Source organism: Chaetodon trifascialis, chromosome 23 (genome assembly GCF_039877785.1).
Source record: "Chaetodon trifascialis isolate fChaTrf1 chromosome 23, fChaTrf1.hap1, whole genome shotgun sequence".
NCBI classification, from domain to species: Eukaryota; Metazoa; Chordata; class Actinopteri; order Chaetodontiformes; family Chaetodontidae; genus Chaetodon; species Chaetodon trifascialis.
In genome coordinates, this window is record NC_092078.1 from 8,501,588 (window position 1) to 8,527,079 (window position 25,492).

General features: G+C 46.1%; 2 protein-coding genes across 3 annotated transcripts; both read right to left on the reverse strand.

Moving 5' to 3' along the window:
- Nucleotides 1-3: 3 nt before the first annotated feature.
- Nucleotides 4-17,018, reverse strand: neurl4 (neuralized E3 ubiquitin protein ligase 4). Of its 2 annotated transcripts, none has more exons than XM_070992682.1 (29): nucleotides 16,833-17,018; nucleotides 11,422-11,926; nucleotides 11,260-11,325; nucleotides 10,681-11,177; nucleotides 10,321-10,432; nucleotides 10,141-10,229; nucleotides 9,977-10,049; nucleotides 9,395-9,668; nucleotides 9,024-9,205; nucleotides 8,849-8,934; nucleotides 8,586-8,748; nucleotides 8,276-8,486; nucleotides 7,549-7,625; nucleotides 7,352-7,430; nucleotides 6,890-7,059; nucleotides 6,650-6,778; nucleotides 5,874-6,019; nucleotides 5,494-5,712; nucleotides 4,864-4,962; nucleotides 4,611-4,763; nucleotides 4,360-4,527; nucleotides 4,056-4,214; nucleotides 3,717-3,896; nucleotides 3,389-3,482; nucleotides 3,198-3,305; nucleotides 2,957-3,101; nucleotides 2,487-2,599; nucleotides 2,213-2,372; nucleotides 4-2,092 (listed from the first exon to the last, which is right to left on the reverse strand). In XM_070992682.1, the coding sequence occupies exons 1-29, from the start codon at nucleotides 16,995-16,997 to the stop codon at nucleotides 1,888-1,890; spliced, it is 4,827 nt and encodes a 1,608-aa protein (XP_070848783.1). In that variant the 5' UTR covers nucleotides 16,998-17,018; the 3' UTR covers nucleotides 4-1,887. The 2 variants fall into 2 exon arrangements, with proteins under 2 accessions (XP_070848783.1, XP_070848784.1); XM_070992683.1 differs by having other exon boundaries at nucleotides 5,874-6,016; nucleotides 16,833-16,997.
- Nucleotides 17,019-18,062: 1,044 nt separating this feature from the next.
- shbg (sex hormone-binding globulin) lies at nucleotides 18,063-22,694 on the reverse strand. Its single transcript, XM_070993838.1, has 8 exons — nucleotides 22,030-22,694; nucleotides 21,132-21,229; nucleotides 20,576-20,765; nucleotides 20,181-20,342; nucleotides 19,545-19,701; nucleotides 19,193-19,329; nucleotides 18,798-19,008; nucleotides 18,063-18,557 (listed from the first exon to the last, which is right to left on the reverse strand). Exons 1-8 carry the CDS (start codon nucleotides 22,129-22,131, stop codon nucleotides 18,424-18,426), a joined length of 1,191 nt encoding a protein of 396 aa, XP_070849939.1. The 5' UTR covers nucleotides 22,132-22,694; the 3' UTR covers nucleotides 18,063-18,423.
- Between the last annotated feature and the right edge of the window lie 2,798 nt (nucleotides 22,695-25,492).

The window sequence follows — 25,492 nt, forward strand, 5'->3', positions numbered from 1 at the left end:
CTTCTGTGCATACTGTCAGTCAGTTTATTTTTTATAAATCAGGAAGATATGATTTGTTATGTAACAGCCTGTACAACGCAACATACAGAAAACAAAAAAACAAAAAAAAGAAAATACAAATTAAATTGTACAAAGCAGCACTGGGCCATAAATAACCCATATAATAATATTCTTCACATTTTTGATTGGAAGTTTTTCCTTTGCCAAACCCTGTAGATCTTCCTTCAGTCAGATCACAGCTGCTCTAAGAAGGTGACTGAGCTTCTTTAATTTTGAGTTTGACTCATCAAAACTGTGCCTTCAAAAGAAAACAACAACAACAAAAAATGTCGGGGTTTCATGTTCTGTAGCAGGTTTTATCAAATTGGCAACACGATTGAGAACGGTGAAAACCAAAGAAAGCGCTTTGGAAAGCTGTTCACATACAATCAATAATTAGGCGGATGTTTCGGATTAAAATAAAACCCTCGTATAAACATTTGACAAATGTAAATCAGTGATGTTAGTCAAAATAAAAGAGCCCTAATTAATAACATTCACATGTAAACACCAGCGCAGGTCGTGGGATGGAGACTACTTGTCCTCCTGCTGACCTTAAAACTCCCTGTTGGCTCTGGAGGTCCTGCCAGGTAAACAGAGTCAGACATGACGGATGGCGAGACCGGAGTGGAAGCGTGAGTGGATCTAGAGTAAACGATGTGGGGAAGCGAGACAGTGGGAGTGATGTGGAAAACCACTTAAACCTTTCGGCTTCAGTCCATTTAACCACATTTAGAAAAAAATCAGCTTGGGAAATTTGTTTTCTTGACGAGGTTTCCTCTCCGCAGGAAAGCGAGTTTCCCAGAATGTCAAACTTCTCCTTTTTGTTCATCAAAACCTACCAAATCTAGAGGTAAATACATGTATTTTTAAAGATCTAGTGATGGATCCACTCCGCTGTAAGGCCGGAGCGTATTTTGCTCTTCGTTACCTCGATAAGAAATTTTTAGCTTCCAAAAAAGGTGCGCGTTTTTTTTTTTGTTTTCAGGTCCGTTTTACTGTCACACCTTCCAGTTTCATCCACAGTTTAAAGGCCAGACAGAGGTGATGCTGGGCCAGAACACAAACGCAAACAGGACTGACGAAGTAGCCGGACTGCTAATGTGGAGACACGAAGAGGACAGCAACATACAGTACATGTGTAAACATTTTTTCTTCCTCCAGTTTCAAACCCCCCCCCCCAAAAGAAGTCACAATCACAAGACACTCTCGGGTTCATTCTCAGATTCAAGTGTCTGTTTTTTGTTTTTTTCTCTATTTTTTGAAAACATTGTCACTCTTTTTTTGTTTTGCTTTTTTTTTGACCCACGTCTTTAAGTCTTTGTGACAGTCCGTTAACGTGCAGGTTGGCAGGGGACAGCTCCTCCCAAAATAAAAACACTGACCGGAGCGGAGATGAGTAAGTGTTAAAATAAGTGCCAAAAGACGGGGGGGAAAAAAAGCCGTTTGTGAGGGTGGAAGAAAATGTTAGAAATAACAAGAACAAAAAAAACGTAGCAAAAAAACCCCTAAAAGTAGCGAATGAACTAACGTGTCGTGAGAAGTTAGTTTAAAAATCGCCCACAAGTGTCCAAAACATAAAGTGCAGGCAGTGTCTGTTCTTTGAAACCGCCGTAGCCCCCGGCCATTAAAAGAGTCCAAGAGAAAACAACCAAAAAAAACCCCAAAATAAACAAAACAAATCAATAATGCTGAATTGTCAACAATCCACAGTAGGAACAGCTGGATTCCAGAGGAGTCTCTCGCTCAAGGCAGGGGTTGGATTTGGTTGTCAGTTTATTAAAAGGACGAGGGGGCGCCGCACGGACCCTCCCCGCTTCCACCCGAATGCCTCCCCCGGCGCTCCGTTCACTCGACCCGGATGAGCAGTCCGTAGAGGAGCGTGCCGCCCTGCTCCTTGGTGATCCACTCGATCTCTGAGTTGCTGAAGCGAGGGTCCAGGGGCTCGCTGTGGCCGAGCGTCTGGGGTCCCACCTTGTAGGAGCCGGGACGCACGCACACCTGGAATCCCACCTGAGCCTGGTGGCAGCGGTGGGAGCGGGGGTCCTGAAATCTGCACGAGGAGAAGGAGAGTGGTCGGTAAGTGCTTCAAATGCTCAAAACTTGATTTTTCTAATGCGCATAAAAACAAGCAGGCAGACTTAAAGTGACTTTCTGAACCAGGTGGACTTACTGCACTTTGGGGGCAAAGATCTCCATGCCGGAGTAGCGCATAGTGGGGGAGAGCCGCACTCTGGGAACCTCCCTGCCGGGGGCGCAGTTCTCCTCTGGCTCGCTGTAGCCATTCGGCCCCTCTGCCTTCACCGGGGACACCGAGAAGATGGACGACGTCCCTGCGGCGACAAAGTGACGAGATTTTCACTTTAAAAGAGCAGCTTTGGACGTGAGGAGCTCAGACGCTCTAACAGAAGAACCTCAGAGGCACAGAGTGTGGAGGCAGTGATTACCAGGCAGCAGCTGGCTGTGGTCCAGCGTGCGTCGCAGGGCTCCTACACTGGTGCCGTGGTACGCGATGTGCCACTTCTTCAGCGCGTTAGAAACCTCACAGTGCGGCTTGATCCTGCACAGAGAGGACGCGTTTGCTTACAGACACATGCAGCGATGAGAGGGCCGCGATCAGTGACGCACAGCCTCAGCAGACAGGTGTTCGCCCCCCTGATGTAATTCTTAATGTTATTGTCCCTTTTGTTTTATGTTGTATGAATAAATAAATTAGCTTGACATATTAACAAGTTCACACAAAAATAAAAAGTTTTTCAAGATTTCATTTCACTGGAACTCATTACCTCCTACAGTCCATGGTGAAATTAAAGGTGTATACAGCCATTTTTATCAGATCTCTCCCTGGCACTGAGCTAAAGCACGCAGCTACGACTGATTCGTTCAATAGTTTGTGCTGACTGAGTCGTCCTCTCACCTGAGGGCAAAGCGGCACCACCCAAAGGGCAGGGCGTAGTCCCGGGGCGGCTCCCCTCTCTTGTAATAAGCCTCGTCACCCCGGAGCTTGTGGCAGGACTCACAGTAGCACAGGTTGTACTTTGCGTCTTCATTAAAATAACCATCTGCCGGCCGGTGGGAGAGGAGACGGAGGTGGCGATCGTTATGAGATATGAGATCGGGGACAGAGCTCGTGGCGGGAAGGCTGGAGTAAAACTCACCTGGTAGCGTGAGCAGGTCCTTGAAGCGCGAGCACAGTGCCTGGTACTCACAGGTCTTGTTGGGGTTGACCTCTGGAGGCGGCGTCCAGCACACACTCTCTTTGATTCCTGTCAAAACATGGCAGCAAAAAGTCAAAACTGAGCAGAAGCTGAATGAAAAGAGACGCAGTCAGTAAACACTGGCTTCTTACCGTCAACCATGTCCGCCTTCTCCATGTCGCCCTGACAACGGGTCTCACCGCTCTCTCCTCCCACAGCTGGCACGTTGTTTGTTACTATAGTAACCTGCAATGACAACACAACGTTCATTAGCATATCTTGGGGTTCAGTACATACTGATGTCATGATGACATCATTACTGACTGATTAGTTAATCACCAGGTGAGATCATTCATTAATCATTTATCAATCAAAAACATGTTGGTTCCTGCATCTCCAATTTGAAGATTTGTGAAAATAACCACAGTGCAACAGGACAAAGTGAGCGTGGTGGAGCACATGAGCGTCTGTCGCGCTGACCTGCTCGCACTGGCCGTAGAGGTCGATGAAGGGGTAGCAGGGCGAAGGGATGTCCTGCGCCGCCACGCCCTGGTCCATGCCGTTGACGTAGAGGTGGAGACAACTGTTGGCGTCCACCAGCAGACCCAACACCGTCCCCTCTGGACAAGTGTCCAGATTAGGACCGTAGTTCTCACATATCTGAGGAAAAGAGTGATCGGCAGTAAGAACAGAGGACGGTGAGAGGAGAGCAGGAAGAGAAATGAGAAGAGATCGATCAATCCGTCAGCGGGGCTGATGTCAGCGAGACGTTTGTCACACAAGACAAAAATCAATTCGTGGCAGATTTTGCGTGTTTACCTTGAGGGAGTTGTGGAAGACGGAGTCTCTCTGCAGCAGCCAGGCGGAGCGTTTCAGACAACACGCCGTGGAGGGGAAGTTGAGCCGGTCGGGGGAGTGACCAATCACCCCCAGCGACAGTGACGACGTCCATGACGGGTTCAGACGGTCAATCTGAAACTGGAACCCAAAGAGAGGCTGGAGCAGTCAGAGCCGGAAATACCTTCTCGATGTATTTGGAGTGATTTCTACAGGTAAATTCACGTGAACCTGAATCATGGCCAACTGAACCACATATAGAGACCAGAATGTACTTAAAAGATACCTGGAACAGCTGCTGGCGAGCCAGCGGCTGGGCGGTGACCAGCAGGCCCTGGTTGTAGCTGGAGACTCTGGCTGCTGTCAGGTTCTGATTGGACAGCTGGATGTTCTTGCCGTGGTTTTCCAGGAACGCCATGACGGTGGGCACCAGGGCGCACGGCTCCGCCTCGACCTGGAGGTGAGAAGAGGTGGCACGATGAGTCTGACTTTCAGGGTCTGCAAACTGCCGGCGCTCTCCTCTCTTTAGGCTCCTACCTCTCTGACGGGGGTGCTGTCCTCCTCGCCTTCGCTGCAGCTGTCTGAGGAGAGCGAGGGCGCCTTCACGCTTTCCATGTCCTCCATCAACGAGGAGCTCACGATGGACACCGCTGTTATCCGCCCGTACAGGTCCAACACCGCATACACATTCTGCGAGGGGCCACGGAGAGGTGCTCAGTGGCAGCGTGGGGCCAAGTAGCTGTGTGCTGTAGATGTGTGTGCGCGCGCGCGTGTGTGTGTGTGTGTGTACCTTGGCTACTGCTGTCGCTGCAGGTCCCATGTCTTCCCCGTCGATGAAGATGTGCATGGTGTCGTCACTGTACCTCTTCACTCCCACGCGGTTCCCGACCTGTGAGGATCAATCGATCGAAAACAATAACGAGTCCAGGCGAGCACAGATTTGTTTTTAATCAAGAAGAGCAAACAATCTAAAATTAATGAGCTGTTGCTAATTGAATTGCGTTACATCGACTTTAAGCAGCAGCAGAATGTCATAACTCCCTCCACCATCGACTGCGGGAGAAAATAAGAATAACGAATAATCAGGATATTCAGGATTCAGGTACTGATGTTAATGTGTGTATTCATGGTCTTCGTTACCTTAAAGTAAACATTAAATAACGGCTTTGTGCTGCTGATCTGCCACATTCCTCCTCGTGCAGTGTTAAATATGGATGCATTGGCGTGGACAGGGAGCGATCCCACAGCTGCAGAGCAGTTTTGTATCTTTCACACGACCTCTAACCACATCCAACTGCTTTTACGCAATCCGTAACATTTTGAGCTGACTGTAAATCTAACAGGTAGCCACGAGGAGCTGCCAGACCCGGAGTGATTTTCCTCACAGAGCAGGGGCAGGGGTGGGGGGGGCGCAGCTTACCGTCAGCCGGTCCAGTGAGCAGCAGTAGTTCTGGCGCTGCAGCACGCCGTTGCGACGGACCTCGGAGCCGCAGAGCAGCCAGGTGACCTTGGTGCGAAGCTGCGGGAGGGAGGGGGAGAGTCCTGACAGCGGGCAGGACGGCAGCTCGGGGGGTGCCAGCGTGGTCAGACCGATATGCAGCGAACCGCACCACTGCTCATCCACTTCATCAATCCTCACCTGCAGAAGGCAGAGAGGGGAATCAGGAAAGAGCCGAAACACAAGCGGTAGAAGCCAATGGAAAACGTAAGCCATGTCATTTCTGTTAAAGCAAATTCTTCTTCTATCAGGTTAATGTGCACATTATTTCTAAAATGACGTTTCCTCGAGCCCTCGTTTACCTCGAACAGCTCGTCTGCTTTGAGTTCCTTCGCGCTGAACACGATGCCGTGAGCGTAACCGCCAACCCTGACGGCCTGGCAGCCCTCGCCGAGCAGCACCACGTTCTTACCGTGTTTACTGTGGAGCCGGTGGGCAACGCCTGCTACTACACACACACACACACACACACACACACACACACACACACACACACACACACACACACACACAAAAGACACATTGATACAAAAATGTAACTCGATTAAAGGATTTTAAAAAAATTTCAACTCTAGAATTCCATACAATTGTACAGAAAACTTTAAACTTAAAAAAATAAATAAAAATTTGGTGGAAAATTATAGAAAAAAACCTTTTGCAGACTTTTCATACAGCTCATCTGATCTGAAAATGACTTTTCATGCTTTTTCATGCAGACCTGAGTCAACCCTGACGTGTAGCGCGGAGGGTTCGTATACCTTTTTAAAAGTACAATTCAAGCACTTTCAATTTATCATCACATCTTAACTGTTACTATTAAATGCAAAAAATAAAGTTTCCTTTATATCCACAGCAATCAACGCGTATTTGTCTCTTTCTTATTTTACCTGCTGTTCATATTATTACTGCTTTGATTTCCACACCAGGGGACGACAAACAAATATGACGATGGGATCATTTCATTTCAAATATTCAAATATTTTTCGTTTACATGAGTGCAGCTGAAACCCCAGATTATTTTGAAAATGAAGCATTTTTCAGGAAATATATTCAAATTCAACATCATCTGAACCCTGACCTGGTGAGTGGATGGGGAAGCTCTTCTCAGTGATGTTGCTGGTGCAGAGGCTGTTGTCCAGCGGGCCTGAGGAGCTGGTGATGGACACCTGAACACACTGGCCGTACAGGTCGATCACAGCATACACCTCTGAGAGTCAGAGCGAGACATGGAATGAAACATACACCCCTAACCCAAGCCAGCGGGCAACCATAGCTGTGCTGCAGCCGACATTTCTGCTTTCTATTAACTACCCTTTACCTGGAGGCAGACCGGAGCAGGCGACGCCTTGGTCCACGCCGTTGATGTAGTAGTGGAGGTCGCCGCTGGCTGAGCGCATCATGCCGATCCGTGAGCCCGTGGTCAGGGAGTCCAGGTCACAGCCGTAGTTGTTGCGCATCGTGTTGCCGTCCTGCATGATGGCCGTTCCACTGTGGAAAAAGGAAGATGTTTTAAGTAAAATCTGTGATCCGAATGTAAACAAACGCTGCCATGCAACCAAAACTTGAGGGAGGAGGAAGCTTTGGTAAGGGATTCTATTTTCATGGAGGTTTGCACTTTTTCCAATAATCAAAGAAAACTTTTAACATTTGAGATGTTCCAGGTGAAAGAACAAAATGAAACCAGTTACAAGTAACATCAAGTAACAGCTAGATGCAAGTTTTAAAAACTCAAAAAACGGTAAAAAAAAAAATACAGATATACAGTTTGTGCATCTTGTACCTGAGCATCCAGGTGTCATAGTCGATATCAGTCATCGTGTTGGGAAACTCGAGCTCGTCTGGCCTGATGGCCGTCACTCCTGGACACACAGGAAGTCAGTGGTGATTACTGGTGAAATGCATTCGAATACGTGTGAAATGTTTCGTCACAGAAAACAAGCTGCCGGATTCCTGGAGGACACGATGGGAGCGGCTCACCTGCTTCTATTGAACCCGACCAGCGGTCCACCATCTTCTGAATGACGATTTCAAACAGCTCTCCATCTCGAAGGCACCTGGAAGGAGGCGACAAGTTCAAATCCCGAGAACGCAGCCTGTGAATGCTGCTTTATCTCTGCTGGCAGCTCAGAGGAGAAGGAACTCACTGTTACAAATTCAATATTTGTTCAGAACTTTGTCTACATCATCACCTGTAAATACCACGTCAAGCGACTCATAACCTCTTTGTATCTGGTGACTGCTTGACCAGATCGCTAATAACAATGGCCGGTTGTGGTCGGCTTCAACAAAGCATGCCTCCAATATGTCCTACTTACTCAGAACAGTGTCCAAAAATGTCTAAAGACATGCGACTAAAACCTTAAAATAATCTGCTCTCTGCTGGGCTGTTGTCAATCTGCCCCACAAATTAGCTTTAATGAAGAGAAAACCTCCTCAAGTGCCTCCTCACCTTCTGTCACCTGCTGCAGATCACTGAGCGTTGAAACTAAAGCACAGATGGCAGAAGCCGCTCGTTTTTCAGACTAAGTCCCTGCAAAAGTTAAGACTCGCACCAGCTGTTACGCTGCGATTCTGCTGATCGACTTCGATGTAATGAAAATCTAAATGTGGAGGGAAATGTGCTGCTTAGTAGCTTGAGCAGACATTAGTGGCAGCATCTACGGTCTTGATACCACTAAAGGTTCTTTGACATTGGTCTCATCACCTGTTGGAAATGACAATGGCGTCGTTGAACTCGCTGCGGCAGTTCTGACGCAGGGCGGTGCGCCCCCCGTTGGTGATGACGGCGTTGGTGCCGTGCAGCTGGTGGAAACGCAGGTCGTTGGTGGTGCTGCCTCCACCTACTGAGCAGGGGCTCCCGGGGGACATGGCTGTGGGGCCCTCCGAGCTGTCCTCTGGAAGAGGGGGAAGGTCCACTAAGACGAGGGGGAACAGACAGACGTTCACAGATTTTAAGGGAGATTCTCATTATTTTAGCATCCTAACAGCCCTGATCCACTTCCTCCCTCTCTCACCCATGTCGTCCATGATGGTGGCCTGAGCAGCCTGGCCGTAGAGGTCCACCACGGCGTAGACGCTGGGAGGGACGTTCCAGGCTGCTGGGCCCTGAGCCACACCGTTCACGAAGAAGTGGAGGCTGCCATCTTCTTTTCGCACGACGCCTACTGTGTCGCCAGCCTGCAAGACGGGAAAAAGGGTTTAGAAAGGAATTAGTGCTATTTGAGGAAGGAGGAGGAAAGAGGGTGAAGCTGAGAGAGAAAAAGGAAGAATCGCTCACCTTGAGCCGGTCCAGGTTGTGTCCATACTCGTCCAGGATTGTTGTTCCGTTGTGCATTACACCGTTCCCCGTCATCATCCACGTCCCTGGAAAACAAAAACGTTCATTTCTCTGTTTGAAGCTTCTCTTCTTCATCGTCCAGGGTTCATCAGTGTCTCCGCATTTTCTGTTTCACCTGAGCGCAGGTTGGTCATGGTGGAGGGCAGCTGCAGGTATGCAGGGTTGTGCGTTGTGACGCCGATTTCGATGGAGCCCGCCCACTTGTCCACCATCTTGTCGATGCGAACCTGGAACACCTCGTTGGAGCGCAGCGGCCGGCTGCTCAGGACCACGCCGTGGTTGAAGTCATCAGTCGCGCTGTGGAAGCAGTGTTGTCGACTTACGAGTGTATCACTGTGCTGCACGTAGAATGTTTCTACACATCCTCTGTAGCAAATGTTGCTATTTTCTGACATTATTTCACAACAACAAGCATTTTTAAGTATTTCCTAAACACTCTGAAGCCTTCTGAGCACCAAGCACGCGAAGAATAAGAGGTGGACTCACTGTGGCCGCAGCGCCGTCCTGCCTTCACTGATGATGGCGGCCTTCTGGCCACAGTTGGCGTGGAAGAGCAGCCGGTCGGGCCCCTCTGTGTCTGGGGTGAGGGAGAGAGTGGGCCTGGGCCGGCCGACGTCCGGCGATAGAGCCCTCATGATGGCGTTGTTGCGTCTGAGGCGGTCACTGTGGTTGTGGTTGTGGACTATGGTGACTTTGACGGCCATGCCGTAGAGGTCGACCACGCCGTAGACCACGCTGGGGGTCTGGGCTGCCGCAACACCTGAGGACAGACAGCGAGTGGTCACGAGTGAAGACCGGCTTCTATCACTGTTGCTCCACAGCCAACATTCTCAGTATTATACAGTGCAGTACTTATACACACATACAGTATTTTTTGTGTGTCTAAGTACTGATTATAAGAATATCAGTGCTGTGGTCAATACATCATGAACTGAAAACAAACATATGTTCATTTCATTTCATTTTTCACTTGCTCTCATCTTTCTCTTCTGAGCTAAACATCGCCATCAAATCACCGCGACCGTCCACTTCCAGCCCGCCCTCCTTTCCCCTCACGAGGGGTCTCACCTTGGTCGATGCCATTGATGTAGAAATGGAGCGCTCCGCTGGCTTTGCGCATCAGCCCTATGTGATCTCCCTCCTACACGTGGATGAGAGGAGTTCATGGAGATTATACAAAACACACGCGCAGCAGGTGGCAGAGTGAAATGTGTGCGTGCGTCATCACGAACCTGAAGTTCATCGAGGCTGAATTCACAGTATTCCCTGCGGGTTCCTTTCCCGTTGGTCAGAATCCCGCAGCCACTCATCATGATTGTACCTGATATGAACAGCCACAATAACGTCATAAAGACTGGACGACTGCTGTTTTATTTAGCACAATTTCTATTCTGTGTGTGTGTGTGTGTTACCTGAGCGCAGATTGGTCATAGTTGCAGGATAGTCCAGGTTGTTTGGATTGTGTGTGGTCACGCCAATCTCTATTGAGCCTGACCACTTGTCCACTAGCTTATCGATGCGGATCTGAAAGTAGAACAGAAGGTATGAAGAACAGACATTTCTGATTGTTTTTTGCCTGCTTGGCTGACATGTCGCCATTACTACTAGCTCTCCTATTATCTAATTCTCATCGCTTAAATCAGGCTGTAAATCAGTTCTTCAGTGGACTCAAACACACTGTGATGTTTCCTTGTTTCAGCATCATCCTGCTCGTCACTCCATTATTCATGTATGAACAAGCATCCCGGCTGAGTTTGTGTGACTGTAAACACCTCAAACATCTCGTTGTGTCGGAGCGGCCGGTTGGTCATCACCACGCCGTTGTTGAACTCGTCCAGCGGTCTCCTCCGCTCCGCCGTCTTGTTGTTGTTGCTCAGTTTGATCAGTGTGCCGCATTTCTCGTGGAAGAGCAGCGCGTCGTTGGTGGTCATCCCGCCCGTCACGACCCCTGGCCCAACCCCTCCGTTACCCGCAGGACTGTTATTAGTATTTCCACCTTCTCCGGCACCACCAGCTCCTCCTCCTCCGCCCCCTCCTGTTGTCCCTGTCCCACTGTCGCTGCTGACAGCACCTCCTCCGCTGCTGCTGCTGCTGCTGCTGTTCCCCCTGTCATTTCTGGACGAGGAGTCGGTTCCGGTATTTCCTCCTCCTCCGCCGCTGCCCGCTCCTCCTCCACCTCCGCCATCTTCCCCTCCGCCCTCATCCTCAGAGCGATAGAAAGAGACTATTGCGTTGTTGAACACGTCAAAGAGCTGGTGCTCAGTTAGAACTGAAGAGAGGGAGAGAAGAAGATGTCAATACTGGTCGTGTTGCACCGCATCCATCAACTGACCTGAGGAGGGTTTTCTTACCTGTGTCAGGCTCCAGGTTGTTGGGGAACTTGTCTGGTCTGCTGTGACTGCAGCTAAGCTCAGGCACTGGTGGGGAGAAGGGTGAGAGAATGGGTGAGAACAGCAAATCCCAGAATACATCTTCGTAAAAAAGAACCACACTGATTAAAAAACAAACCCTACCTTCATCTCCATTCATCATTCCATTCATTGCTGCCACATTCATCAGTGCCGTGATCCCCACATCCTCCCGAACCCCGCACACCACCACTTCTTCCTCCTCTTCCTCATCCTCCTCCACCTCCTCCCGCTCTATTGTCTCTTTCTCAGCGGAGGGCGGCGGCGGCTCACAGCTCACCACCGTCACTTGAGTGCATTTGCCGTATAGGTCCACCACTGCCCAGAGCTTGGGCGGCAAGCCGCTCGCGGCTGCACCGCAGTCCTGCCCGTTGACCCAGAGGTGGAGCTCCCCGCGAGAGCTGCGCTGAATGCCCACCCGGTCGCCCTCGGAGAGCTGGTCGAGGTCGCGGCCGTATTCCTCCAGGACCGAGCGACCGTCGCGCAGCACCGAGCAGCCCGACACGATCCAGGAGCCGCCCTTAAGGCCTGTGGCGCTGCTGGGGAAGTCCAGCGCGGCGGGGTCCAGAGCCGTGACGCCAATCTCAATGGAGCCGCTCCACGAATTCACCTGAGGGAAAAGATTTAATGGATATTTACATTATCAGCACTCACAGAATGACACATCATGGCCTTCACAAGCTACCCAAACACTCAAAGGTTTCTATTTTTACTCATACAAAATTTTTCTACGGATACTATGAAATTTAGACACACCGGCAACTACAATAACAGACCCAGAGAGAGAAAGCAGTAAGGAAACAGTTGTCAGCAGCTGTTACTCTGCCGTGATGTTCAAAGAGTGAAGCACTGTGCTAAAAACTGCAGGTAGATATCTATGGAAAACAAAGTGAGCCTTGTTGTATGATCCGTCTTGTTATTTTTAGTCGCTCTGTCAGTGAAGAACGTGGCTCAGGGAGCGCTCCTTTGAAAATAAAACAGGACAGCGTGAACACACAGCGACATGACGGAAACAAGCCGAGCTGCGGGACAGCAAAATGTAGAGGCAGCGGTTGTACGTCTGACGGTACGCTACAATCCCCACTATTAACCTCAAACACTGTGTGGAAAAAATTAACCCAGGGGTCAAACAAATTAATTCCTCATCACCGTACTCTCCTTAACCAATGGGATGCAACCTCAAACACGACTGTAGCGCCAGGATACAACTTCCAAGATTTTAAAACATATTGATGCAGAAAGGCAGCAGAGGGCACATCCTGTGCTATATTTAGACCAGGTCCAGGAGAGCAGATCAGAGAGAAAATAGACATCTTTCTGGCTTCATGGTCAACTAATCCCACAAAAAAACACACTTATGTTGAACATTTTTGTGTAATGAGCTGACCGCTGAATCAGAAGCCTCATCAGATCCCTTTGTCGGTCCAATTAAGTGTGGGCAGCTTTCATCCACTCTCTTTCCTTTCCTACTTTTTGGAATTTGCTGGAAAACCTGCGGCGACTTCTGCGTTATTCAACTAAAAGTGGAGTGAATTATAATGCCTCAGCTGCTCGATTCTGCCAGCTGACAGCCGTAGCTAACGCTCCCACCTCCCTGATCGTGTTTCTTCTTTCTTCTGTACAGCCACAGAAACAAACTCTCATGGAAACACAGACGTCAACGCGGTCCAGCTGTGATGATTAAACCTGTGCACACAGAGCAAGCAACATTTAAGCGAGCTTCACCTCCACGATCTTGCTTTCCGAGGACGATTTCAGACATGAAAAACAAAACAAATGTTTCACTGCAAAACTCCTTTTGCCTTTGCATGACATTGGAATCATATCGCGTAACATGCAGCCCAAGACTTCCATTTCTTCCCCCGATAGAGGAAACTCAGCGTGAGCTCACGATAATGTGATACTCTATTGATCTCCAGGGCTGAGTTCTATTTTTTCATGGGTTTTGCCTCCATGATGTCGATAACAGAGTGCACCGTCAGCTACGGAGCGGAGTCGGTGCAGCTGGTGGAGATTGGGGGTCCTGTTTAGAGACACTTCAGCCCAGCAGATGCTTGCCGACACACGGGGGCACGAACCCACGTCATCCCACTGAGGAGTGACCTCCTGGCTCGCGGCGCTCCACCTGACCCGCTGCCCCCCCTGCAGAATGACATCCAACAAAAACCATGCAGGTCGTTCCTTGAGAAAAGACGATCGAGCCAAAAGTACTCCGACACTTTAAGATGAATCATCAACTGCTCTCCTTTTCCGTCTCCCCTCCTGGTACTTCTCCACAGGACTGTAGTGCAAGTTGGCAGAAATCCACCCCAATGAAGTGACCTTGAGCATAACATTGAAGTCCCACCAGCTCCCGGGATGTTTTTCTGCAGCTCACCTCCGCACCGAGGAAAAAACAATAGAAAGATTCTTCCGAGATCAGAATCATTTCAAAAGCACTGTCCTGTTTGCCTCCACTCCTTTGTTTCCTCCCATGGTGTCCTCCTCAGCTGTGTGGCAGGTGCTATGTAAGGCAGTGTGCTACGAAAGCCCGGGTATCTAGGTTAACAGATTTAGAAGTAACTCAGTCTGACCGGGTCGCTGTGTGGAGGAGACAGACATCGCCTTCCCTTGCTCATTCACTTATGTAACAGCCAGCCTGTGGGTGTCTGCCTTTCAGAGGCTCTCCGTCTCTCTCTCTGTGTTCAAAAGACCAATAACTACAGGATATAACCATACGTGCCGAGTACGACCACTAGACAGCTTTTGAAAAGAATGAAAAATTAATTGCATCCACAGCAGGGACTGAGAAGCACTGCTAAGACTATACAGAGAGGGGAAAGCTTTGCATCTCGCAAACCACACACAAGGACGAAATGTAACAGCTGAGCTCTCTATAGGTGAGACATGGACACAATTTTGGCATAAATTAACATTTCAACAAGAGGGTTTTACTACCGCTTAAAATATTGATATGATGACAAAATTGGATTTTTATGCTTGTACCATTGTGTCACCCTTGTACTCATTTGACAATCATCTTAGTAACATATGCGAGATCCTAATAATCTCATTTCAAAAGTGTGCATGATATCTGCAACAAAACTAATAACAGAATATTCAATATTGATGACATTATAGGCCTTGCATTGGCTTTAGCACTGAAACTAACAATTATTTCCATTCCTGATCAATCTGCCAATTTCTTCCTCAATTAATCAATTTATAGTTAAGTATGTAAAACACTGTTTCTCCCAATTTGTCAGGCAACCTCCTCAAATAGCTTATTCCATCTGAACACCAGCCTCAAACCTGAAAATATATGGTTCACTGTCATATAAGAGAGAAAAAAGCAGCAAACCCTCACAGATGAAACACTGGAGCTGCAGAATGTTTGACATAAATGCTTGAAAAATCAACACATCAACTAATTGTTTCAGCTCTTACTGCCTGTGACTAATACCATGCTGATAACACTATGCTGCATGTCATCAAATCAACGTTTCCAACTCATATGCACAATATGTGAGATGTATGTCACAAAGCTGGATCATTCCTCCAGACCACAGCTTTAAAAACAAACCCTGAACCGCTGACAGAGTCCCAGTCTGAGCAAACTGTTTGTCTAATAAATAATTTCATTTGCTCGTCCTCTTGCGCTCATTTTCTAACATCCCGCTGTAGCTTAGTGGATGTCAGCAGACGAGGATGGGGCAGTCATACCAGTCTGGGTGCTCTGCGATGGAAAAGTATTGATTCTCATCCAGGCAACGCTTGTCATGACAGAGCATGAGGCTGTTTACGAGAGCTCTTATCAGGCTGAGAGCACCATAAGGGACAGATAATCATTTGCGTACAGTAAGGTGCCATTGAACTACGTTAGCTTCACTGGCCCTTGTGCATCGCGGTAGATTTTCTGAATAACTACGCATCTTGGCCGAACACGCTGCTATTCAGAGGGTGAATGCTGCATGTGGCCCAGTTGGCACTGGCACCGGCTTCAGAGCTGCCATGTTGTTGACAAACCCAGTAGGGCTGCAAGCTGCAGAGGCCATTACAACAGACAAGCGCTGCTGTGCTGATAACAGGCAAAATGTGTGCACGGGCATTGATATGATATGAGAGAGACCTGAGCCACAAGAGCACATACAAGCCATGAATAAGCATTCATGTAAAAGACAAATTCAAGGAAATGGGGGATTTCATTTGCTCTTTCGTTGCAAACCATATTCAACCTAAACAACTTCATACTGAACAGAAGAGTGAAGACTATGAGATCCTCAAGGACAGCAAGATATTGAACCTTGGTTTGAACAGAAGTACTAAGAGTGAGCGACCTGCATCTTGGTCTAATGTTACAAGTTGCTGGCAAAAAAGTAATGAATACAAGCTGGTGTAAAAGAAACCCCTAAAACAGGGGATCTATATAGCAAAGGATACACCTGTGATGAGAAATCTGGCATTTTCACTGAGGAATAAGAGACATATCCCAGATAAAATGAGAAACGGATCTAAATAGATCTTCTCTGGAAACAGTGATCAGTATCATATCTCGATCTGGGTAAATCAAAGGACAATATGAACATACATTTAACAGAGGAGCAAATGTATGCTCCATTTGATTCCCCATATTCAGATTTCTTTTTAAATAAAATAACACAGGACTATAAAATGGCAAAGAATGTTAACGCAAATGTCCCTGGAGTGATACTGGAGGTGTTTACAGACACCAGCCATTTATGAGTTATACGTTTTAGTGGTCAGACTCCTCATGCATTACACTGGCAGGGCTTTGCGTTTGGATAAAGTGTATGACTGGTGAAGGAGACCCTAAAAGAAGCCCTTTAACTGTGGGTATCATTAATGACAGTAGTAACAGATAGCAGTAACTAATTGTACGTATTGTGTGTATTAAAGTTCACATATAGCCTTGGAGCCCCTTTGATAGCCCAGCCTGGTATGAGCACTGCAGTATTATTAGCCATCGGCACAGACAGGCAGAGATTCTGACAGGCACCTACAACTGTCATCCACTCCTCCAAAATAACACTAAACAGAGACACATTAACCAGCTTAGTTGGACTCCCGCGGTGCAATAAACAACAGCAAGTCATTGTCAAAGCACGACAGACCCCCAAATAGCTCCTTCCAGAAAAGCTAACCCCGGCTAGCCTGAGCTCACGCCGCTTGCTACTTGCTACTGCTAGCGGCTCATTAGCATGGCTAACTGACGGTACCAAGGCAACACAAGCAGGTTATCGTTAGCTCAGTGATGAGTTAAACATCTCTACACTGAGGAATGTGTTTAATAAATCCGCCTGTCCCGGATAAATCTCTGACCGTGACTGTAATTCACCCCTGAACAACTGCATCAACTGTGGCCGCTGTCATGCAGTGTGAACCGCCCAGCATAGGAGAAGCCCCTCACTGCGGACAGAGACTGACCACCGGCCCGTCCCACCAGCGCTGCTCCCGCATTCCCGCTGCTCTCACCCCCGCTAAGGAGAAGCAGCAGCGGTGGGCCTGTTGTTGTTTACCTTCTTGTCAATGCGGACGGTGAAGACATCCCGGTCCCTCAGCGGCTCCTTACTAAGCACCAGCCCATGATTGAACTCCTGGACTGGCTGGTTGCGCCGGGCGGTTCGGTTTGAGTTGGACAGGCCGATCAGCTTTCCGCTCCGCGGATGCAGCTCCGCCGCCATCTTCAATGGGCGGCCAGTATTCACGACAGTCGGGCTTTGCGACAGTAACGTATGGCAGGCGGTACATTTCTGCAATCCGAGCGACTGAGCCGCACCGCACCCAGTTCTGTAATACATAAAATGACTCACTTTAAAGCTTGACATATATTTAGAAATTGATTTCAATATGATTTGAACACGAAATTCAACTTAGATTTTAAAGTATTTTATAATATCAAGCATTTCTATTTTATTTTAGGGCCTATTTCTGACTGAAATCAATGTTTTTATTTCTGGCTTTAGACTAAATAATGTTGCAACCCCTGAATGTGAAGTCAGTTTATGGTAAATAGATTTCATTTTAATGGGTGAACATTTTATTCATGTACCAAATGACAAAGCGGGAGAATGACCGGGACCTTAAGCCCCTCCAGGTTTATTTTATCTTATGTATTTTACTTAACTCATTTGTGTTAATTAAGAAGGGTATTCGCCCCTAGCTAATGTATATTGCTGTCATGGGTTAAATGTGTTTTGTTTTGTCAAACATGACTACACGTGTAGTCAAATGCATTATTCATATAAAGCATTAAACGTTTCTGCTTGAAATTTGGACAAGAAAGAGGAGAACATTTAAGCTTAATTCTCTTCAGCCTATTATAATTTTAAATACATTACACACACATAATACCCTGATGACCTTTTAATTCACAGGAATATATATATATATATATATATATATAAAGCATTCCTCAAAATCTTACTAAAAACAATAGTAAAATGTATTTTAGGATTAATCTGATTGTGACATGTTGTATATTTCAACTTAATTTGCATTTGTATTTGCTCCATAAAATTATGTACTATTTTTCAGATGGTAAACAATATTTTGGATTATACGTGAATGTGTCTTAAAGAATCCACTAGAGGGAGCAAAATCCATGTGTTAAATCTCTGGCTCATTCATACCCCACTCAGCATCTATCGTTAGCATTTAATTGCATTGTTTAAATCTCCTCAAAGCACTATTGGCCTTTATTTAGCCTTAAATGCAGCGGTAAAATTCACATTCATGGATAACCATATCAGGGAGAATCATATTTTATTCAGAAACATACTGTTGCACGTACCAAGGTCACAGCAGCACTTACATTTCTCAGATTAATCAGCATATTCTGTTCAAATGGGGCTAATAGGAGAGATAATTGTTGCACAACATATTCATATTTTATTGTAAATTCTCCACATTCTAGAGGTTAACAGGTACAAATACCACATTTGACCATTAGTGGTAATGGTTACTCGTTATGCTCTGTAGAGGCTTCTCTGTCTCTATAATTTTGTAGACAATTTTCCACTTTGCATATTGTATTTTTATGTCATCTGAACCGAAAGGAATCCACTGCGAATATGTAGTCCATGTATTGTATTTGAATGCTTTCATGGTCTACGCAGGGCAGCTGTGAGAGGAGATTGACATGTGTTTGTGGGCTAAATCCAGGTCCAAATCCTTCCCTTGGACCTGGATCTTATCCAGACAGCCTGTCAAGAACTGGGAGCCGGTGTTGTCCTCACCCTCACCTGAAAAAGATGACGAAGAAAACACGAGTGAGCTTGTATCGTACCAGCAAGCTCCTTGACAGGCCTAATCAATGGATTTTCTGTGCGTATATATGTTAATGCAGTGGTTGTCTTCTTATGGTATATTTTGTCTTTTTCTATCGAGCGGTTTTTGTACAAAGCCTCTCTGCAAATCAAATCCCGCTTTGTTGGCAGTAATATGGGACTTTAAATAGACATTGTATTCCTGTTTAATCTCACCTAGGAGACCTCCAATGGCAAGACGCCCCTCTCTCCATATGGTCAAAAATCCAGGGAAGCTCACTATGTTGTGAGATGACGTCGTGATCTCTGAGTCTTCTTCTTCTTCATCTTCAAACACATACAGTGAATCTATGTCGCCAGTTAGCGCCAGTCTTTTGATAGTGTTTTTCATACTCATTTTTTCTTTCCCGTAAGTGAGCGTCACCTCCTGCAAGACCGAGACAGAAGACGAAACTTTACAAAACTCTGAAGTCACAGTGGTCTCCAATCTGTGTGTCTGCTTGTGTGCATGAAGCACGACTTGATGTAAGCTATGAAATCGCCCGTGCTTCTACTATGCAGGGAATTATTGGCAAATGCATTCTGACTGCATGCCTGATTTAGGTGCATACCTTTGTGTTATTATTGGCCGCTAGAGTGAGCATCCGCCATTGCCCAGGAGCCTTGATGCTCAGAATGGTTCCATCCATCTTAGTGAAATCTCCCCACACTTCAGCCTTGACCTCATGATCTGCTTCAATGGGGAAAACTGCACAGGACAAATGAATAACTCATAAAACGAATAGAACTTCTGCTGGGGTGAAAAGCACGTCCACTTATTGTCAATTAACATGTCACAAATGATTATAGCAAACTATTAATAAAAGGATATTTGATAAAAGAATGCATGATCCAGACCTGTTAGTCTGTGAAGGCGTGTTAGCACTTGCCCATATCTTGTATAATTGAGCAGAATGTTCCCACCTGAGGTGTTGAAAATGGCAAATCCGGTGCCAGGGAAGTAGCTGCCAGGTTGCACGTTTTGATAGCAGGGCCAGAGCTCCTCCGCCTCTGTCTCCCAGGGGACGCTGAGGTTTAACCAGTTGCCTTCCCGCAAGCAGCCGTCCATCTGCGGCTCAAACTACAGCAAAGAAGGCCGCAAAGCAGTTAGGGGAATGAACTGCAGTGCGAAAACTGTCACAGCCCTGTTTCAGAGTGCTTAAACAGCAAAATCCAGCCCAAAATCCCCTGTTACACCTTACTGGTACAAAACAATGTAATTTATAAGCCCATTTCATGGTAGCATGTTTTATTACCAGGGATAGCTGACCAAATGTTGACACTAATGTAGGAGAGGTATTTCTGGCACAAAGCTGCAGCTACAGCGCAGTGTGATAAATTTTCAATTTTAAACCACCAACAGTAAAAGTATTTTTTCTGGTGTTCGTCCCACAGGATGAGCAACAAAAGCTTCTTTTTTTAGGCTCATAAGTTTGTGCTGACATCCAAAACAGAAGAGGCAGAGATGCTGAGTAAAGCCTCGATAAACCAGAATGCAATGCAGCCACCGAATGACAAGTGGGAGTGAAGTTCATCCCAGGGTGGATTAACACACTATACCTGAACAATCATCTTTTCCTTGTCGATCAGGACACCGCCAACGGCCAGCCGGAGTTCACCTGAAAGGACCAACTCCGTCTGCTTGGACTGCATTCCCACCACAAGCTTATTGGAGCCGTCCACCTCCAGAACCACAAACTTCTCATGGTTGCTCACCTCCAGCTTGGTGGCACCAGGAGCACAAGAAGAATTCAGACTCACACACTGGTGTACTGTATGATAATCATTATGTCCAAAGAGCCGTTTCTAGTATCATGTTGAGCTTTAATTCTTCAAACTAATTGCTAATTAGCCACAAATTGGACTTGCTTGCAGTGCAAAATGACTTGTTTCATGAGATCGGTGCTGTTTCAAGACATTGTCACTTAGTTCCTAAAGCTACACTGGAAACTCACCTTGTGCCATTTTCCGTCGTTGAGTTTTGTGCCACCAGCCACGCTGATGAGGATGTCGCCTTTGCTGATCTGCATCAGAGGGATGCCGTCTTTCAGGGACAAAACAAACCAGTCCTCCCCGTTTTTGGTGTCTCCGTAGAAAACTGCGCCTTCCGGGTCAAATGTCCGAAACTGAAAGGATGACTTGATACTGCAGAGACAGAAGAACAGAGCAGCCTTACATTCAAGGGAATGCAGGTCCATAGAGGGTAAAGACGCTGACTGTCCACATTCTTGATCACTTATAGGATGACTTTTTAAATCTTAATGCTTATCCTTATGGTTTCACCCAGAACGGTGCCACTGATCTTCTTGGGGCTTACAGTTGCAGGCAGACAATGTAATGAAAGGTTATTTAATATTTAAGTTCTTGAAAATAAGGGGATCGACAGTCCTCCAGTGGACCCAGAATTCCTTCTTGCTTCCACACACTTCCGTTTGTTTTTTGCCTCCGTAAGCACAGATTTGTCAGTGGATGATGCCTTCACGGTGCAGTGGTCTGCTCCCGCTGATGTACCTGTTGATCTCACTGAGGTTGACTGCTGTGTGGATCAGTGGCCTCCAGATGTCTCTATCCTGGCCGAGGTAGACGGTAGCCCCGCCTGACACTTCTTTCTGGAAGACACAGTGTCCATCAGGTACTCTTTTAACACCAAATCATTCACTCAGCTCATCCCTCTGCACGGTTCACCTTCATGAAACCCTGTTCTTTTGATTTCATTCAATTATTGACTTACTTAAAAAACTTTAATGTAGGGATTTAATGTTTAATGGAGGGATTTTAACTACTGTTTAAGAGGCGATGGTCGTCACTCAAATTCTCAATTGGTAATGAAGTGCAAACTCAGTGTGGTGTCATTGTTAAGAGAGCCACATGGCATCCACCCACAGTGTATTAGTATACAGAGGCTCTCCTGTAACCTAATGGGGAAAAAAATCATCCATTGAGATAAAAAAAAACAGACAGCTGGTGGCGTATTTGTCCTCCCACAAACTGAGCAAAGTTCTAAGTCTAAACAAATTATTATTAGGGCATGCCTCTGATAGCATCTGAACTGCACACAGTATGTCTTGATTCATCATTTTTTGACTAGTTCATCAAGCTTTTACATGGCTTTTTATCTATGTCGGAAAAACCTCTAAACATAATCAATACAGAAGTTGTTTCGGAAGAAAAATGTTTATACATCATTACTCTTCAGAGACAGGTATTTCCACCTGCTTGAGGACTGTGTGACCTTTTCTGAATCAAATAGTGAGCAAAAACCAACCAGCATGAACCATTCATACATCCAGGAGACTTAACAAAGCTACAAAATGCACATAGATCATTCATACACCAAATTTCTAGAAGGATTTTCTCTTTTTAAATTCATTCCAGGCATTAATAATAGTGGCATTGCATGTGAACACACCTTATCCCGTCCGTTCCCCTGGCCCTCAGCTCCCCAGCCCAGCAGAGTGAGGCTGAAAGTGAGCAGCAGTCCACCTGCCATCGCTTTCCACAACGCGGCCATCCTTCAGTGCGTCCACACACCCAGGCCTCCCAGTGTGTAGTCCCCTGAGCCCTTGGGTGGTCTGCAGACTCCCAGCTACCCTGAGGTGTCAGGGGTGGAAAGAGGAGCGGAGAGACTCTGTCTGGAGCGGAGGTGTGTGCTGGCACGCCGCCCTGGGGTCCACAGGGCAAATATTCCATGGCCAGTGCAGGTTATTGATCCCTAGGAGGGAGTGCTTCATGACCGTGTGGTTGTAACTAATGGGATCTTTGTGGAAATGTAGGAGGGCGGAAGACAAAGAGCGACAAACAGACAAACAGAAGACAGATTAGAGGAAGCACAGAGTCAAAGGCAGAGAAAAGACGTCAGTAAGCGTCTGTTATATTATCAATAATTCCAAACTCAGCAAAGTTAATTTTCAATTAATTAAATTTTTCCATCCGTCTGTCGATCTCCTGCTGATTCATGTAGAGTGGACATGTCTGCAGGCTGGATGAACCTTAGCCAGACCACTGATGTGTGTTTACCCATTACACAGGGACCTTGATTCACCACTGCTGGCTGTGACTCAGTGTGTGTGTGTGTGTGTGTGTGTGTGTGTGTGTGTGTGTGTGTGGAGTGATGAGAGGTGAACTGTGCTTCAAGTCATAAAACTTTTTTCTCTCCTGCTGGCTGTATTCACGTGATAGTCTCCCTCCAGGAAGGCCGCGATAGCTGGGGAATACTAGGAAAAGTTAAAAACAAATAAATAAATAAAACACACACATCTGAATAATCAGTGAACAACCTATTATTCAGTTGTGGAGCATTTGAAGTTAATCTGAAATGTCAAGCCACGACAAAACCTAGCTTGGCTCTGGCCACCCCTGACATCTGATTAGACACCCCAGGAGGTACAATTTCTTTTTGAGCATTTAAAGATTAAAGCGTGGAAGCTGTGTATTATATTTGAATGGTACCACTCTGATGTGGACTATTTATCTTTTAAAAGAGAAAATTGAACAGTAACATAAAAAAAACTGTAATGTTCATAATCAGACATGAGAGACGGAACTGAACGCTATTCTGATGCATGACTGAATGAATGAATGACTGCTATAACCAGTCAAAAATGCTAAAAAGGCCTGTTGGGATAAACTGATTCGGTGCTCTGCTGCTAAAAAACTGAACTGACTGACTTTAAACCAGAAGCCTTGAATGCACCATTTTTTTTAAACTCGTGGCATTTCAGCGCTAGTGTTTTGAGAAACGTGTTAAATGTCTGAAATTCCGTCATTCACATTCAATTTCTGTCAGAGGAAATTCAGCCCAGAGATCATGTTTTCGGGAGTGCAAAGACGAGTGAGTCACCAAAGCCGACTGTTTCTGTTTGAACCACTGAGTGTCACTAGTGGGAAAGTGCTCATTCAGGGACGGCAAGAAATTAGCTCGTGACTGTGCCAACAGGAAGCTGTAATCAGCCTCTGGTTTAAACGTCAGGAACGAACTTTCAGGACGCAGCGTATTCTAATGGAGGAAACATGAGCGTGAGCTGGGGTTAATATTACATAAAAGAGAAAAAAAATATGGAATGAATAACCAAAGATACTAAAAAACATTCACAAGTGGAAACAGAGAAGATATTAAATTAACACTGAGTTATGGAAGTCAACAGCAATGGACCATGTGTTTAAAAGAAGTGCAAAGAATGTCCTGAATTTGTTCTGCTTTCACCAATTCCCTCAACTTTAAAGCACATTTCGCTGGAGAACTCACAGGGATTTGCCAACTTCAAGCACATGGTTCACATTAAGAACTACATCAACTTGTACAGATTAATATACATCACTTCAAACAAAACGTGAGACCAGACGAGAGCTGATTTCATTGGGTCATCAGGTTAATACTTTATTTTGTTTGATTGCAGCAAAGAGGAAGAAAGGGAGACGGAAACAAGGGGGGAGAGAGAGAGAGAGAGAGAGAGAGAGAGAGAGAGAGAGAGAGAGGACGAGAAGAATGTCGGAAAAAGGAGACTACAGACTTTGGGAGAGCTGTGGCTACAAGCCTTTGTATCAAATCTAAAGACAAAGTCATCAGGCAACATTAAAACATCTTTTAAAAATAACATTAACATATTTTGTGGGCTCTATATGGCACAGTATTACCCTAGACATGTACACGATACCAAAACAGTTTAGCCACACCCCTACGTCTATGAACAGCTTCATAGCAAACAAAGCCATGAACTCTATCTCCAAATGATACTGTCATTTCTCAAGAAAATGCTCCTTTGCTATTCAAATTTCTTATGCCATAACAAGGCACCTTAACAGTTGAAATCTGGCAGATCCACTTCTTACTATAGATAATTATTTAAATATCAAAGCAGAGGCACATTCATTTAAACTAAAACATACAGTAAATAGTTGTATATTACCACCAGATTCCAGTCCAGTCACTACAATACGTCGATTTGCATGCTTTTGGTCTGTATGATAACCGTGATGGCAAACTATGGCATAAGAAATGGTCCAAAAACACAAACATGTCCGTCTACGGGAATGGCTTGAGATAGTGTATTGGAGACAGCGAGGCTTTTTTTACACTGAAACTAACCCACAGAAAAGTGTTGGAGAACAGAACAAAACAAGTGGCCCATATGCTGCCAGGGGGGTACGCTGCTTAGGCAGATGTACAGTATTTTGGTTTTCTTATTCACGCAGTCGCTCGCTTCTCGTACACAAAACACGTACGCCTGCACGCAAAAGGCTTGTAACCACACCCAAGGGGATGCTTGTGCGCCCCTGCAGTTGGTCACACTGTGTTTTGACACTCCTGCCTGAACCAAAAAGGCGCCCCAGTACCATCACACACGCACACACACGCGCTGAAACACATGTACTTCAGTCAGAGGAGGTGCGGTGCGCGAGTGTAAGCTTGAGGGAAGAGGGAGAATTAAACAGCTCCTAAATAGTGACTGTGAGACGTACATGTGGCTGCTAGTTTTGTGGAATATTTCCTAACTGCGGGCTATAATTAATAAAAAGATATTAACAGAGGTATGGAAGATGAGGAGGCCAGAAAATATAAAAGGAAACGGAAACAAAAGCTGTGCGCACAATGCCAGATTTGCTGAGGATATAAACGGTTAGGAAGCAAGTGTTGCTCATGCTTTGTGGATACAGAACCCAAGTTTACTGACATGTTCCTAGGACTACTGTATATATGCATACCAGACGTTATACGGTTCTTTAACAGGTTATTTGTGTCAAAACAGAAACAAAAAGGAACTGAAACCAACTCTACCATTAATGCAGCTGTACTTCATTAACCTCATGACTAAATTTACATTCATATTTTTAAGTTTACTCCCCCTTTTCACTGAAGCCATTTCCATCTGGTC

Excerpts from the sequence above, each read along its gene's own strand:
- shbg (XM_070993838.1), bottom strand. The coding sequence starts at position 22,131 with ATGGCCGCGTTGTGGAAAGCGATGGCAGGTGGACTGCTGCTCACTTTC. Across the intron at positions 21,230-22,029 it reads AGGGGAACGGACGGGATAAG|AAAGAAGTGTCAGGCGGGGC; the intron begins GTGTGTTCACAT and ends TGTGTCTTCCAG. Across the intron at positions 20,343-20,575 it reads ACGACGGAAAATGGCACAAG|CTGGAGGTGAGCAACCATGA; the intron begins GTGAGTTTCCAG and ends GGTGCCACCAAG.
- neurl4 (XM_070992682.1), bottom strand. The coding sequence starts at position 16,997 with ATGGCGGCGGAGCTGCATCCGCGGAGCGGAAAGCTGATCGGCCTGTCC. Across the intron at positions 7,626-8,275 it reads GCCATTGTCATTTCCAACAG|GTGCCTTCGAGATGGAGAGC; the intron begins GTGATGAGACCA and ends GCCTCCTTCCAG. Across the intron at positions 4,528-4,610 it reads ACAGCACCCCCGTCAGAGAG|GTCGAGGCGGAGCCGTGCGC; the intron begins GTAGGAGCCTAA and ends TCTCACCTCCAG.